Genomic DNA, 16,499 nt, shown 5'->3' on the forward strand with positions numbered 1-16,499 from the left:
CTCAAAAATAAATAAACGTTAAAAAAATTAAAAAAAAAAAGATTGGTTAAGTTACCTTACAATTACCCCTACATAACAAATTTATTTCTAAACTCCAGGTTACAGGCCATTTCTCTGAATAATAAAGGAAGTTCATATCCAGTCTCGTGGATACCTGACTTAGATGATGACATTTGGGATTTATGCAGTTGATGATATTTAGGTGAAATTTTGGATTTAGAATTGATCCTGGAATGGGTGAGGACTTGAGGATATTGGGGTGAGTTGAATGTATTTCACACATGAGACAGACATCAATTGGGGGGGGGGGCACAGTGGACCGTTGGGGGCTGAATTGTGTCCTCCCCAAAATTCGTGTCCACCCAAAACCCAGAATGTGCCCTTATTTGGAAATAGCGTCTTTGCAGATATTTAAGAGGAGGTAATACTGGAGTAGAGTAGACCCTAAGTCCAATATTGGTGTCCCTATAAGGAGAGAGGATACAGAGACACACAGGGGAAGAGGGCCATGTGAAGACAGAGACAGAGGTTAGAATGACACAGCTACAGGCCAAGGGCACTAAAGATTGCTAGTGAACACCAGAAGCTGGGAGAGGCATAAAACAGATTCTTCCTCAGAGGCCCCAGAAGCCAACCAACCCTGCCAACACCTGACATTCATTCGGACTTCCGGTCTCCAGAACTGTGAGAGAATAAATTTCTTTTGCTGTAAGTCACCAAGTTTGGGATAGTTTGTTGTGGGAGCCTAGGAAAACAAGACACATGGCAAAAGGAATTTTGCAGATGTAATTAAGGTCTCTTAACCTTAAGCTATGCATGTTATCAGGATGGACCTGACCTAATCACATGAGCCCTTTAAATACAGGTCTATAGGGGTTCTTGGAAGATGGTAGTGGAATAGGAGGCCCCTAGGCTTGCCTTGTCCCACAAATACAATTAGATACCTATCAAATCATCCTAAATACTCCAGAAATCAATCTGAAAACTGGCAGAACAAACTCCACAACCAAAGGTAGAGAAGACGCTACGAAGTAGGAAGTGCGGAGATTTGGCTTGGGTGAGAAATGGATCATGGTGCTGCAGTGGGTTGGGAGCTGTAATCTCAGAGAAGGGTGAGGGACAAACTAGCACACGGAAATGTACAGGAGAGACAAATCCCCATAGCAGTGGACTTGGAAAGTGAAAGGGCCTAAATTTTGTGAGTTCTTTTAACCAGCAAGGCTTAGAGCCTGGAGTTTTAGAGGAGTTTTAAAGGAGGGCGTGGAGGACACTGGGGCTGCTCTTGGAGAGAAAGCAGGCAAAAACAGCAATCTGAAGAGTGCCTGGGCCACAGAGCGAGGAGGTTATTTGCTCATCTTGGAGCCTGTCCCGGATAGGCAGCATTCAATGGAGAGACCCCTCCAGGAACAAAGACATTGGCCAGTGTCATTTCCCTCCGCAGCCCCTCAACATAAGCACAGGGCCACCTGCAGGTACCAGTACGGCACCAACACTGGACACTTGCTACTTGACTTGCTTAAACCAAGCCCTGCCCCCTTGCCATCTGGAAGAACTGCCCTTTCCAGTCATGCTCGCCTCAGTCTCAGTGTGGTAGGCCCCCTCCTCTAGAAGACTGGCCCAAACCCCTACTGACACCGCATCTCCTGACCCAGGTGTTTTGGTGAGGCCTCAATTCTGGTGACAGTGGAGATATGTCTCATTTCCCAAGCAGATCAGAGCACACGTAATTAAAATGCACCATATTCAGGCCAGGAACCAAACACTGCCCACAACAGGCACAGAGAGTCTCTGCAGATAACTGGCCTGATGGATAAAGCAGTCAGGATACAACAGCAGAGCACACACAACACATTGGAGACACTCCCAGAAGTGCCAGGCCCTGGGGAAAAGGGGACCCTACACTGCAGGGCATTATAGGACCTCTTCTTCATAAAGCTATTACCCTCAAGAACAGGAGACGTAGCTAACTTTCCTAACACAGAGAAATAGACACAGAGACTTAGACAAAATGAGAAGACAGAGGAATCTGTCCCAAATGAAAGAACAAGAGAAGGTGACAGCTGGAGATGTAAGTGAAACAGAGTAACAAGCCTGATGGAGAATTTAAAGCAATGATCATAAGGATACTCACTGGATCACACCAAGGCATACTGTTGTTTACTATTAATATTGTTTTAAGTAGGCTCTACACCCAACATAGGGCTCAAACTTACAACCCCAAGATCAAGAGTTGCATGCTCTACTGACTGAGCCAGCCAGGCACTCCACCAACACACTGTAATTAAAATGGTAAAATATAGTGATAAAACAAGATTAAAAGCAGCAAGACAAGACAATTTCATACAAAGGAAACCTTGTAAGGCTATTAATGGCTTTTTCTGCAGAAACTTGCCAAGCCAGAAAGGAATGGCATGATATACTCAGAGTGCTGAATGGGAAAAACCTGCAGCCAAGAATACTCTATCCAGCAAGGCTGCAATTCAGAACCAAAGGAGAGATAGAGTTTCCCAAACAAAAACTAAAGGAGTCTGTGACAATTAAACCAGTCCTGCAAGAAATATTAAAGAGGACTCTTGGAATGGAAAGGAAAGGCCAATAATGACAGTATGAAGGTAGGGAACACCAAGCAGCAAAAATGAATACTTCTTTAAAAAATCAGTGAAGGAACTCACAAAATAGAAGGATGTAAAGTATAATGCCATAAACCTGAAACATGGGGAAGACAGGAGTAAAGAAAGGGTTCAAACTGAAACAACCATCAACCTACTGTAGACTGCTACATGCAGAAGATCTTATACACAAACCTAACAGTATCAAAAACCACTAATAGGTAAAGAATAAAGAGATAGAAATCCAAATTATCACTAAAGAAGACGAGCAATCCATGAAAGAATGACAAGAACAAGAAAATCTTCAGAAACAACCACAAAACAAGTAATACAATGGCAGTAAAGACATATGTATCAATAATTACTTTGAATGTAAAAAACGTTCCAATCACAAGACATAGGGTGATAGAATGGATAAAAAACCAGACCCATCTATATGCTGCCTACAACAGACCAATTTCAGACCTAAAGACACCTGCAGATTGAAAGTGAGGGGATAGAAAAACATTTATGGTGCAAACAGATGTCAAAAGAAAGCCAGAGGGGCGGGGCACCTGGGTGGCTCAGTTGGTTAAGCAGTTAAGTAAGCATCAGACTCTTGGTTTCGGCACAGCTCATGATCTCATGGTTCGTGGGTTTGAGCCCCATATCAGAATCTGCACTGGCAGCAAAAAGTCTGCCTGGGATTCTCTGTCTCCCACTCACTCTGTTTCTGTCTCTGTCTCTGTCTCTCAAAATAAATTAATTAAAAAAAGAAAGCCAGAGTAGCAATACTTTTATCAGACAAAATTGACTTTAAAACAAAGACTATAACAAGAGGCAAAGAAGGACACCATATAATAATGGGGCAATCCAACAAGAAGATACAACAATTGTAAACATTATGCACCCAACGTGAAAGCACCCAAATACATAAAACAGTTAATAACAAACTTAAAGGAGCTAATCTCTAAGGAACATAGATGCAAAAATTCTCAACAAAATACTAGCAAACTGAATCCAACAATACATTTAAAATATCATTCACCGCAATGAAGTGGGATTTATTCCTTGGTTGCCAGGGTGGTTCACTATTTACAAATAATCAACATAATACATTACATCAATAAGAAAAAGGATAAGAACCATAAGATCATTTCAACAGATGCAGAAAAAGCATTTGACAAAGTACAATATCCATGCATGATAAAAACCCTCAACAAAGATTTAAAGGGAAAACACCTCAACATAATAAAGGCCATATATGAAAAACCCATAGCTAATGTCATCCTCAATGGGGAACTGAGAGCCTTAACCCTAAGGTCAGAAAGAGGACAAGAATGTCACTCTCACCACTTTTATTCAACATAGTACTGGACATCTTTTTTTTTTTTAATGTTTATTTTTTGAGAGAGACAGAGTGTGAGTGGGGGACGGGCAGAGAGAGGGAGACACAGAATCCGAAGCAGGCTCCAGGCTCTGAGCTGTCAGCACAGAGCCTGATGCAGGGCTCGAACTCACGAGCTGTGAAATCATGACCTGAGCCAAAGTCAGTCGCTCAACCGACTGAGCCACCCAGGCGCCCCCTTTTATTTTTTTAAGTTTATTTATTTATCTATTTTGAGGGGGAGAGAGAGAGAGGGAAGGGGCAGAAAGACAGGGAGAAAGAGAGAGAAAGAGAGAGAGAGACAGAGAGAGACAGAGAATCCCAAGCAGGCTCCACAGAACCCAACATGGGTCTCAATGTCACCAACCATGACATCATGACCTGAGCCAAAACCAAGAGTTGGACCCTTAAACAACTGAGCCACCCAGGTGCCCCAAGGTGTCATATATTTTTAGATCTATTCCTTATTTTGATGCCCACAGTTTAGATGGAATATTATTGTTTATCCTCTCTCCCTCTATTTTATTGCAGCATTTTACCCAGAAACTACCTGAATTGTTTAGGCTATTTTTACCTCAGTCCTTGTGAGGGACAAAGGCTACAAGGAGCTTAGAAATGTGTTTTCAGGTAATAAACATCCAATTCAATAATTTTGCTTTTCCTTTCTTTTTTTTGAAGTTGTTAAACTTATTTTGACAGAGGGTGTGTGTGTGTGCAAGCGAAAGAGGAACAGAGAGAGGGGGAGAGAGAGAGAATCCCAGGCAGACTTCATGTTCAGTGCAGATTATGCAGGCCTCGATCTCACGACCATGAGTCCACGACCACAAGATCATGACCTGAACCAGTATCAAGAGACAGACACTTAACCAACTGAGCCACCCAGGTGCCCCTCTGTCTCCTTTCTAAGTTTATTTTATATACTTTTCTTGTACTGCACTGAGGCATAAATGTGTAAGTCGGGATATAAAGTTCAGGCCCAGTTTATCCAGAAATCAATCAACTCAAAGCCAAAATGCATTTAGCTTTACCAACGATAACAACAAAAAGAATTTTGTTGTTGAGAATATTTGTTTTGTTGAGAATGCTCATGCCAATCCATCATAAAGACTACAGAATCTGTTATAGTTGTAAGAAATTAGGTTGTTTGGTCATGTTAAAGTATAACAAGAAGGATGTGGAACGTCTTTAAATAACTTAAAAATCATAATCATTCATGCTCAGAATATTTGAGTTCAGAGCAATCCTTTCCTTTCTTACCTATAAGGTTGTACTTTAATCCCATGGTCTTGAAATTCCAGTGCTTTCTTAACAACACCTTCATTTTCTTCTGGATAAACTGAACACGTGCAATAAACAACTGCTTGAGCTTTAGTAACTATATGCAAAGAAGGTAGTAATTAATAATAATGGCCCCATTAACAATCCTAAACAGACTTATGTTTCCAAACATCTATTTGATACTAATACCACATGGTTTTGATGGGAATGATTTCCATAGATGCTTGCATTATTCCCCTCTTCAAAACATGTATTAGTAACATAGTCTGTGGCCAATAAGTAAAGTAAATCCAACTGAATTGTATGGAAATTGAAATTTTTTTTCTTTTTCTCTCAAGTTTTTATATAAATTCCAGTGTAATAGTTTCAGGTGAAGAATTTAGTGATTCATCACTTACATATAATACTCAGTGCTCACCATAAGTGCATTCCTTAATCCCCCTCACCCATTTATCCTATTCCCCTGCCCACCTCCCCTCCAGTAACCATCAGTTTGTTCTCTATAATGAAGAATCTGTTTTATGGTTTGTCTCTCTCTTCCCACCCCACCCCCCATTCATTTGTTTTGCTTCTTAAATTCAACATGAGTGAAATCATATGGTATTTGTCTTTCTTTGACTGACTTATTTCACTTAGCATTATACTCTCTAGCTCCATCCACATCATTGCAAATGGCAAGACTTCATTTTTTATGGCTGAGTAATATGCCATCGTGTATGTATAGATATAGATGATACAGATATAGATATAGATGACACATCTTCTTTATCCATTCATCAGTCAATGGACATTTGGGCTCTTTCCATAGTTTATCTATAGTTGGTAATGCTGCTATAAACATCAGGGTGCACGTATTCCTTCAAATCAGTATTTTTGTATCTTTTGGGTAAATAGTGTAGTGGCTGGATCATAGGGTAGTTCTATTTTTAACTTTTCTTTTTTTTTTTAATTTTTTTTTTTAACATTTATTTATTTTTGAGACAGAGAGAGACAGAGCATGAACAGGGGAGGGGCAGAGAGAGAGGGAGACACAGAATCGGAAACAGGCTCCAGGGTTTGAGGCATCAGCCCAGAGCCCGACTTGGGGCTCGAACTCACGGACTGCGAGAGCGTGACCTGAGCTAAAGTCGGACACTTAACCGACTGTGCCACCCAGGCGCCCCTATTTTTAACTTTTCAAGGAAACTCCATACTGTTTTCCACAGTGGCTGCACCACTTTGCATTTCTACCAACAGTGCAAGAGGGTTCCCCTTTCTCCACATCCTCACCAACACCTGTTGTTTCCTGTGTTGTTCATTTTAGCCATTCTGACTAAATGATTTAGTATTTAGACATATTTGTATTTCCTTGATAGTGGGGATGTTGAGCATCTTTTCATGTGTCTGTTAGCCATCTGGATATCTTCTTTGGAAAACTGTCTGTTCGTGTCCTTTTTTACCCATTTCTTAACTATATTATTTGGTTTTTGGGTGTTGATTTTGATAAGTTCTTCATAGATTTTGGATACTAACCCTTTATTAGATATGTCATTTGCAAATATCTTCTCCCATTCTGAAAGCTGTCTTTTAGTTTTGTTGATGGTTTCCTTTGCTGTGCAGAAGCTTTTTTATCTTGATGAAGTACCAATAGTTTATTTTTGCGTTTGTGTCCCTTGCCTCAGGCGACCTATCTAATAAGAAGTTGCTATGTCTGAAGTCAAAGAGGTTACTGCCTGTGTTCTCCAATAGGATTTTGATGGTTTCCTGTCTCACATTTACATCTTCCATCCATTTTCAATTTATTTTTATGTGTGGTGTAAGAAAGTGGCCCAGTTTCATTTTTTGCATGTTGCTGTCTAGTTTTCTCAACACCATTTGTTGAAGAGACTGTCTTTTTCCCATTGGCTATTCTTTCCTGCTTTGTTGAAGTTTAGTTGACCTATCATGGTCAACTTCTGGGTTTTCTATTCTATTGATCTATGTGTCTATTTTTGTGCCAGTACCATACTGTTTTGATTACTACAGCTTGAATATAATATAGCTTGAAGTCCAGAATTTTTGCTGTCTCCAGCTTTGCTTTGCTTTTTCAAGATTGCTTTGGCTATTCGGGGTCTTTTGTGATTCCAAATAAATTTTAGGATTCTTTGTTCTAGCTCTGTGAAAACTTCTGGTGGTATTTTGATAAGGATTGCATTACATGTGTAGCTTGCTTTGGGTATCATAGACATTTTAACAATATTTGTTCTTCCAATCCATGAGCATGGATTGTTTTTCCATTTCTTTGTGTCATCTTCAATTTCTTTCATCAGTGTTTTATAGTTTTCAGAGTATATATATTTTACATCTTTGGATAGGTTTATTCCCAGGTATCTTATGGCTTTTGGTGCAATTCCTTAATCAATTCCTTAATTTCTCTTTCTGCTGTTCATTATTGGTGTTTAGAAATGGAACAGAATTCTGTACATTTGTTTTGTATCCTGAATTCTGTACATTTGTTTTGTATCCTGAAACTTTAGTGAATTCATGTATCAGTTCTAGTAATTTTTTGGTGAGTCTTTTGGGTCTTCTATATAGACTATCATGTCATCTGCAAATAGTGCAAGTTTGACTTCTTTCTTGCTGATTTACATGCCTTTTTACTTCTTTTTGTTGTCTGATTGCTAAGGCTAGGACTTCTAGTACTATGTTAAATGGCAGTGGTGAGAGTAGACATCCTTGTCTTGTTCCTGACCATAGAGGAAAAGCTCTGTCTTTCCCCATTAAGGATGATACTAGTTGTGGGTTTTATAAATGTGGCCTTTATTCTGCTGAGGTATGTTCCCTCTAAATCTACTTATTGAAGGCTTTTATCATGAATAATGTTGTATTTTGTCAAATGCTTTTTCTGCATCTATTGAGAGGATCATATGGTTCTTATCCTTTCTTTTATTAATGTAGTATATCATGTTGATTGATTTGCCAATGTTAAACCACCCTTGCAGCCCAGGAGTAAATCCCTCTTCACCGTGGTGAATGATTCTTTTAATGTAGTGTTGAATTTGATTCACTAGCATTTTGTTGACAATTTAGGTAGGTATCCATATTCATCAGGGATATTGGCCTGTAGTTCTCTTTATTTTTTTAACATTTATTTATTTTTGAGAGAGACAGAGCACAAGCACAGGAGGGGCCTAGAGAAAGGGAGACACAGAATCCAAAGCAATCTCCAGGCTCTGAACTGTCAGCACAGAACCTGATGAGGGTCCCAAACCCACGAACTGCAGGATCATGACTTGAGCCGAAGTTGGACACTTAACTGACTGAGCCACTTGGGTAGCCCTGTAGTTCTCTTTTTTAGTGGAGCCTTTATCTGGTTTTGGAATCAGGGTAATGCTGGCCTCATACAAAAGGTTTGGAATTTTTCCTTCAATTTCTATTTTTTTGAGCAGTTTGAGAAGAATATATATTAACTCTTTTTTAAATGTTTGGTAGAATTCCTCCTATGGAGCCAGCTGGCCATGGACTTTGTTTATTGGGAGATTTTTGATTATTGATTCAATTTCTTTGCTGGTTATTGGTCCATTCAAGTTTTCTATTTCTTCCTGTGTCAGTTTTGGTAGTTTATATATTTCTAGGAATTTATTGATTTCTTCCAGATTGTCCAATTTGTTGGCATATAGTTTTCATAATATTCTCTTATTATTTCTGTGGTGTTGGTTGTTACTTCTCCTGTCTTACTTGTGATTTTGTTTATTTGGGTGCTTTCTCTTTTTTTCTTGATAAGTTTGGTTAGGGGTGTATCAATTTTATTAATTTTTTTCAAAGAACCAGTTCCTGGTTTCATTGATCTGTTTGGAAATTGAAAATACAATCAACGTGACTGACCTAGTTACAAACACAAACAAATAATAGTGCAGATTACCATGAGCTTGATACTTCAGCCATTCTCCCACAAGTCATATCACATAACTAGTTAAAAGGACTGTAGAAACAGACTTAGATGTGAATCCCAATTATGTTACTTACTGCTATATGATGCTGGGAAAATTACTTAAAACTCTCAGATTTTTCATCTGTGAGCTAATACTACTACCTGCAACTCACCCGTTTATTCACCCATATCAAGCACCTACTATAAGCTAAGCACTATTCTAGCATCTAAGATACATAGACAAAAATCTCTGGCCTTGGGGAGATTCTTCGCCATGTTTTATTGATATGATAAGACACAGATACATAGGAAAATCATGTAGTATCTTTAGGGGTTGATAAACAGTATAGAGAAAAAGCAGGGATGGAGGATAGTTGTAGGTGATGATACTGTAATTTTAAACAAAGTTGAGAAAGCATCAAAAAATTCAAAAAATTATTTACCAACTTTCTAATCTTCCAACTAACTTATTTCATATTATCATATATATATATATATATATGTGTATATATATATATATATGTATATATATATATATATATATACACACACACGTATTATCATATTATCACAGAGCCTGACACAGGGCTCGAACTCACGGACCACAAGATCACGACCTGAGCTGAAGTTGGTCACCCAACCAACTGAGCCACCCAGGCGCCCCTACATATTATCATGTTTAAATTAATGTTTATTAGAGCATCAACTAAAAAAGCAGACCTGCTCTGTGCTTACCATTTGCCTTATTTCTACCTCATTATGTTATATCTTTATTTACTGAATTATCTATATCTGTATACTTATCTTTGAGCCTTTGGAGATCAGGATTTATTCACACTCATATCCCTAACATCCAACATAATGCCTGACCCAGAGTAGGCACTTGATAAACATGCACTGAATTAATAATAGTTTATGTAATTTCTCAGAGACTTCTCCATTTTCCACATCCATATCCATTTGAGGGCAATGCTCCTCAAAATCTAAATGGTACTCAAATCTAAATGGAGTGATTGAAACAATAAAATAAATACCTAAAGACCTCATTTACTCAGACTTCAACTTACTCAGGCTTTATTTATAATTGTACTTCTCTATTAATCTCTATTTAACACTAAGAGACTTAAGAGTTTGATTAAAATTTGGATTGTAGAATATGGCCAGGCACAATGACAACAGAAAAACTACATCAAATAAGAAGCCAAAGAAAAGAAACAGAGAAAATAAAACTGTTCCATCATGGATATACATAACTATTTTACTCCAGCATTAAGCAACTGTCCTTGCTAACTTATGCTACAAATGATAGTACAACATCTATTTTTAAAAGACAGGTTGAGGGGCGCCTGGGTGGCTCAGTCGGTTGACCATCTGACTTCGGCTCAGGTCATGATCTCACAGTCTGTGAGTTTGAGCCCCGTGTCAGGCTCTGTGCTGACAGCTTGGAGCCTGGAGCCTGCTTCGGATTCTGTGTCTCCCTCTCTCTCTGCCCCACCCCTGCTCATGCTCTGTCTCTCTGTCTCAAAAATAAATAAAAACATTTAAAAAAATAATAAAAGACAGGTTGAATTGGTAAAAATAAATACTTTGATATTGGAAGGTGCTAAGGCTGAGTTTTCTGGAAAAGTCACTTATGGCTCACACTTCATTGCCTGATTATAATAGATAAATGAAGTATTAATGTTTCTAAGATTTACAATGTATTTTAAGATTGAACTGATAATAAACTTACATTTCATTGCATGTGTTAGCTGTTCATATTGCTGTTGAACAAGAATGTGAAGTTTATCTTCTGATGTACCTCCTTGAGAGAAATCTTTAAGTAAACCTGTATCTAAAAGCAAAGAAATACTTTTAAATATATCACTATTAGGTGTTTTTCATATATTGCTATAATCACATTGTTTAATTTTTCAATCATTTCCCCTATTTTCTTTAAATGTTCGTTTATTTTTGAGAGAGACAGAGTGTAAGGGGAAGGGAAAAGAGAGAGGGAACCACAGAATCTGAAGCAGGTTCCAGGCTCTGAGCTGTCAGCACAGAGCTGGACGTGGGGCCTGAACTCATGAACAGGGAGATCATGACCTAAGCCGAAGTTAGATAGTTAACCAACTGAGCCACCCAGGCGCCCCAACCATTTTCCCTATTAATAATATTAACATATTAATAAATATTTAATATTAATATTTAATAAATATTAATAATATTTATTAAAACTAAATAAAGAGTATTATAAAAATGCTGAGTCAAAATTAAAAAATGAAATAAGGGTAATTTTGTTTAGTTTGGTTTTAGTATTGTTTTTCTTTCTTCTTTAAGTTCTTCTGAGATAGTCATCCTACAAGCTAACTTAGATTAGGTTCTGTCATTTAGGCACAGAAGCGAGAATGCTGTAAGTGTGGAGCCTAATAGAGGAAAAGAAAAAAGATTTATTTCCAAGGCAGAAACTGATGAGCTATAATCAGAGCTGAGACGGAAAGAACACAAAAGGATACAGTTAAAAACATTAACTTACCGAAAGAAATTTTGGAAGGAAAGAATTCAGAGAAGTAAATCTAGTCTACATAGATTAAGAAACAGATCAAGAAGCTCTTAAAGTAACTTAAAAAATTTTCAAAACATACTTCTTATAATATTAACTAGGATGTATTGAATACTACTTTGTATACAGTATTTTATTTGTCAACCCCCTGAAACATTATTATCCCTTTTAACATTAAGAAAACTGTTCAACCATACATTAAACCACTTATCTGAGGTCATATAGCTACTAGGTGAAGAGCCATATTTTAGCTCAGAAATCTGACCAGAGTCCAAACTTTTAACTTCTCTTTATTCTGCCTCTCAGTAAGTCCCTGGAGTAGGAGAGCCAATTATTTATGCCATATATTTGGCTGTTCCCCATTCTAGTAATATCAGTAAAGGTTAATTAAACTCCATTTCTTCCCAATTTATTTTTACACTTCACATTTTTCTCTCTCTCTTCACCACTTTTTTTTTTAATTTTTTTTTCAACGTTTTTATTTATTTTTTTTGGGACAGAGAGAGACAGAGCATGAACGAGGGAGGGGCAGAGAGAGAGGGAGACACAGAATCGGAAACAGGCTCCAGGCTCCGAGCCATCAGCCCAGAGCCTGACGCGGGGCTCGAACTCACGGACCGCGAGATCGTGACCCGGCTGAAGTCGGACGCTTAACCGACTGCACCACCCAGGCGCCCCTCTTCACCACTTTTAAAAGGACTATTTATACATTATTATACTATAAAACCACATCAATTTACCTCTTTCACCCCATTTTATTGTATGTATTTTTTAATAATTTATTGTCACATTAGCTAACATACAGTGTATACAGTGTAGTCTTGGCTTCAGGAGTAGATTCCTGTGATTCATCACTCACATACAACATCCATGTTTCTGTAGCATAGTGGTTATCACATTCGCCTCACAATATCCAGTGCTCATCCCAACAAGTACCCTCCTCAATGCCCATCTCCCATTTTCCCCGGCCCCCCAACCCCCCACCCTCATCAACCCTCAGTTTGTTTTCTATATTTAAGAGTCTCTTATGGTTTGCCTCCCTCTCTGTAACTTATTTTTCCTTCCCTTCCCCCATGGTCTTTTGTTAAGTTTCTCAAATTCCACATTTGTTATGAGAAAACATGATATCTGTCTTTTTCTGACTGGCTTGTTTCACTTAGCATAATACCCTCCAGTTCCATCCACGTTGTTGCAAATGGCAAGGTTTCATTCTTTTTCATCACCAAGTAGTATTCCATTGTATATATATGCCACGTCTTCTTTATCCATTCATCAGTTAATGGACATCTTGGCTCTTTCCATAACTTGGCTATTTTCAAAAAAATTTTTTTAATGTTTATTTATTTTTGAGAGAAAGACAGACAGAGTGTGAGCAGGGGAGGGGCGGAGAGAGAGGAAGACACAGAATCCAAAGCAGGCTCCAGGCTCTGAGCTGGCAGCACAGAACCCGATGTGGGGCTCAAACTCACAAACCTGGAGATCATGACCTGAGCCAAAGTCAGACGCTTACCCGACTGAGCCACCCAGGTGCCCCCAAACTTTGGCTATTGTTGAAAGTGCTGCTATAAACTTGGGGCACATGTGCCCCTACGAATCAGCCCTCCTGTATTCTTTGGGTAAATTCCTAGCAGTGCTATTGCTTCATCCCATTTTAAAATAATTCCCAGTTATTAGCAAGGAACAATTTCATGTATTCTTCAATGTTTCTCACATTTTTCAATGTTAAAATGTTTTTCAAACTAATTCATGATTTTTCCCTTCCACCTAGTATCCAAGTCTTTTCAATTCATCCCCACTAAACTTATTAGTCATATTTCTACCCTTGGCACTAGGTCAACAGCTTCTTATTTGCTCTGGCTATTACTTCCTCAGAGGAAACCCTCCTTTTTCCAGGTTTGCCAAAGACGACTTCTTGGCTTATCCTCTTGCCTCTTCAGCAAAGTTTTCAGAACATTGCTAATACCTAGGAAACTTTTAAAAAAAATTTTTTTTTAAGTTTATTTGAGAGAAAGAGTGCATGTGAGAGCAGGGAAGGGGCAGAGAGAGAGGGAGAGAGAGAATCCCAAGCAGGCTCCACACAGTCAGCACAGAGCCCGATGCGGGGCTCCATCCCATGAACTGTGAGATCATGACCTGAACCAAAATCAAGAGTTGGATGCTTAATGGACTGAGCCACCCAGGTGCCCCCAGGAAACTTTTTACTTTCTCCCTTTTCGTCTCTTGTGGTTCCCTTTGAGCTCCTCTCCCAACCCCGAGTTCATTTTTACCTGTGGTTTATTTTTTTCTGCATTCCCACTTCAAAATGACCCAGAATAAGGCCAGAGTTTCTCAGTTGGGAGCTCTAACTCTCTTCACTGCTATGTCTATTATAGCTGCAGCTATCCCCTCCCCTCTTTTCCTATGTCTACTAATTCTTCTTATTTGATTATTTCCCAGTTAACATAGAAAGTTTCTCAGCTCACTATTCTCCACTTGAATTGGTTATTCTGTTTTACTCTCACTGCGAGGACATTTTCCATAGCAAGTCAAAAATTCCACGGGGTGCAGTGTAAACCCAGTTCCAGACTGTCCAGTATTGTGGAATGTGCTAACTAATCTGAATTTGAATCCCAGCTTCTCTATTTACTATTTAAGCAACTTGTGAGATTTCTCAGAGTCTTGTTCCCCTCCCCCACTGTGAAACAGAGATAACAAAAGAACACTATCCTCAAAAAGTTATTGTGAATATTAAGTGATAGTGATGGGTGCCACCTAGAATAGTGACTGGGACATACTTGTGCACAATAAATATGAGTTTCTTTCCCTCCATTTTTGTTCTCACTTTTGATCCTGACCTTGCTAGAAACAGAAAGCAAGTATTCACTATCTGCTGAATGTTGGTGAAATGTCTTCCTTATCTAATATTCTAGTTAACCTCATTCAACTAGGGCTTTCAATAGGAACAGATTACAGTAAGAATGCATTTCAGTCAATGCACGGCCATACACTGTGGTTTAAAAAGTGGCTCAGAGCGCCAGCCTCAGAGTCAGAGCTGTTGTGTTTGAATCTGGGCTCTGACGCTAGTCACATGGCCCTGGGACACTTCTACACCTCTGGGCCTCAGATTCTGAACTTGTAAAATGTAGAAGTAAGAGTACAGTATCCGTGGTTTTGCTTTCTGCAGTTTCAGTTACTGGAGGTCAACCACAGTCCTGGAAGCAGATAATCCTTTTTCTGCCGAATCAGCAGAAGATCACTAGGAACTTAAGGCTACATCATAGTGCCTACGTCACTCACTTGGCTTTATCTCATCATGGAGGTAGGCATTTTGTCATCTTACATCATCACAAGAAGGGTAAGTACAGTACAGTAAGATATTTTGAAAAAGAAACCACATTCACATAACTTTCATTTCAGAATATTGTTATGACTGCTCTATTTTATTATTGTTGTTATTAATATCTTACTGTGCCTGATTTATAAACTGAACTTTATCATAGGGGCATATGTACAGGGAAAAATGTAGTATACATAGGGTTCAGTGATATCTATGGTTTCAGGCATCCACTGGGGGTCTTGCAACAAATCCCCACAGATAAGGGGACACTACTGTAACTAACTCATTGAGTTCTTGTGAGGATTTGGTGAAATAAAGCAAAGTGCTTAGCTCAGTGCCTTATATATGAGTGCTCAATGAATGGTAATGTTAATATTTTATAATTTCTTAAAGAAGTAAAGTATTTCTAGAATTAATACTTAATCTGAAGTATTAATATCAGAAAACATACATACTAGGGATTATAGAAGTCTTGAGTTTGAAATAGTGTGATTATAATTTAATTAGGATCATTTTAGAGCACAGTCTGTAGAGTTTGGCTGATCTAAATTTGAATTCTAGCTCTGCTACTAACTAGAGCTTGTGTGACCTTATAAAAATGAATTAATCTTTCTGAGTCTCAGTATTTTCATCTATAAAATGCTGATAAATTTTAATGCCTATATCTTGAGCACTGGTATATACCAGAAGAGCATACTGGCTAACATGTATTCTGATTACCTACATCATTCCTATTATTAAATATTTTTAGGGCACCTGGGTGGCTCAGTCAGCTGAGCGTCTGACTTTGGCTCAGGTCATGATCTCACGCTTTGTGAGTCGGAGCCCCACATAGGGCTCACTACTACGGTCAGCCTGTCAGTACAGAGCCTGCTTCAGACCCTCTCCCCACTCTTTCCCCCTCCCCTGCTTGTGCTCTTTCAAAAACAAATAAATATTAATAAATAAATAAGTAATTTTAATATTCCCCCTTGCCCATATCACAAAGGATTGCTATAAGTATTCAATGAAACAATGAATGTAAAGTACTTTACACATTGTAAGTGCTCTATACATGGTAGCTATTCATTAATAAGATATATTTGATATGTCATTTTAGTGATTTTAAATAATTTTAGACATTTATCAACAAATTTCAATAATTTATAAATGAAAATTTTTTAAAGTACCTTCATGCTCATTTAATATAAACTCCACTGGATTACTAACACCCAGTCCTGAGCAGCGAGGAAGCAGCAGAATCACTTTAACTTTCTGCAATCTATGATCTTTTGATTCAATGTTCAGAAATGCCTCATGAAGTATTTCAATATCTTGGAGGGAAAAAAACAGAACAATTAGTGCAAAAATATTCATTAAAAACCTTAATACAGTATGTAATTAGATCTATTTATCATTGTTCATTTTTTTTTACTGTTTATTTATTTTGAAAGACAGAGCAAGCAGGAAAGGGGCAGAAAGACGGGGGGATAGAGGATCCGAAGCGGGCTTGGTGCCAA

General features: G+C 38.3%; 2 protein-coding genes across 4 annotated transcripts in view; one reads left to right on the top strand and one right to left on the bottom strand.

Moving 5' to 3' along the window:
* The window catches only part of APBB2 (amyloid beta precursor protein binding family B member 2), a 397,886-nt gene extending 395,085 nt beyond the window's left edge, over positions 1-2,801 (top strand). Inside the window, exon 18 of the transcript XR_007151499.1 lies at positions 2,790-2,801. The gene's annotated coding sequence lies outside the window, so the exon portion shown is untranslated. The remainder of the gene's footprint in view (positions 1-2,789) is intronic.
* The window catches only part of NSUN7 (NOP2/Sun RNA methyltransferase family member 7), a 52,748-nt gene that overhangs the window by 3,857 nt on the left and 32,392 nt on the right, over positions 1-16,499 (bottom strand). For all 3 annotated transcript variants that reach the window (XM_047855472.1, XM_047855471.1, XM_047855473.1), the window contains exons 8-10: positions 16,170-16,313; positions 10,875-10,976; positions 5,233-5,350 (exon numbers count right to left, since the gene is read on the bottom strand). In XM_047855472.1, the coding sequence (XP_047711428.1) occupies positions 5,233-5,350; positions 10,875-10,976; positions 16,170-16,313 (364 nt within the window). The remainder of the gene's footprint in view (positions 1-5,232; positions 5,351-10,874; positions 10,977-16,169; positions 16,314-16,499) is intronic.

The sequence above is a fragment of the Prionailurus viverrinus genome, chromosome B1, assembly GCF_022837055.1.
Source record: "Prionailurus viverrinus isolate Anna chromosome B1, UM_Priviv_1.0, whole genome shotgun sequence".
In the NCBI taxonomy this organism is placed as follows: domain Eukaryota; kingdom Metazoa; phylum Chordata; class Mammalia; order Carnivora; family Felidae; genus Prionailurus; species Prionailurus viverrinus.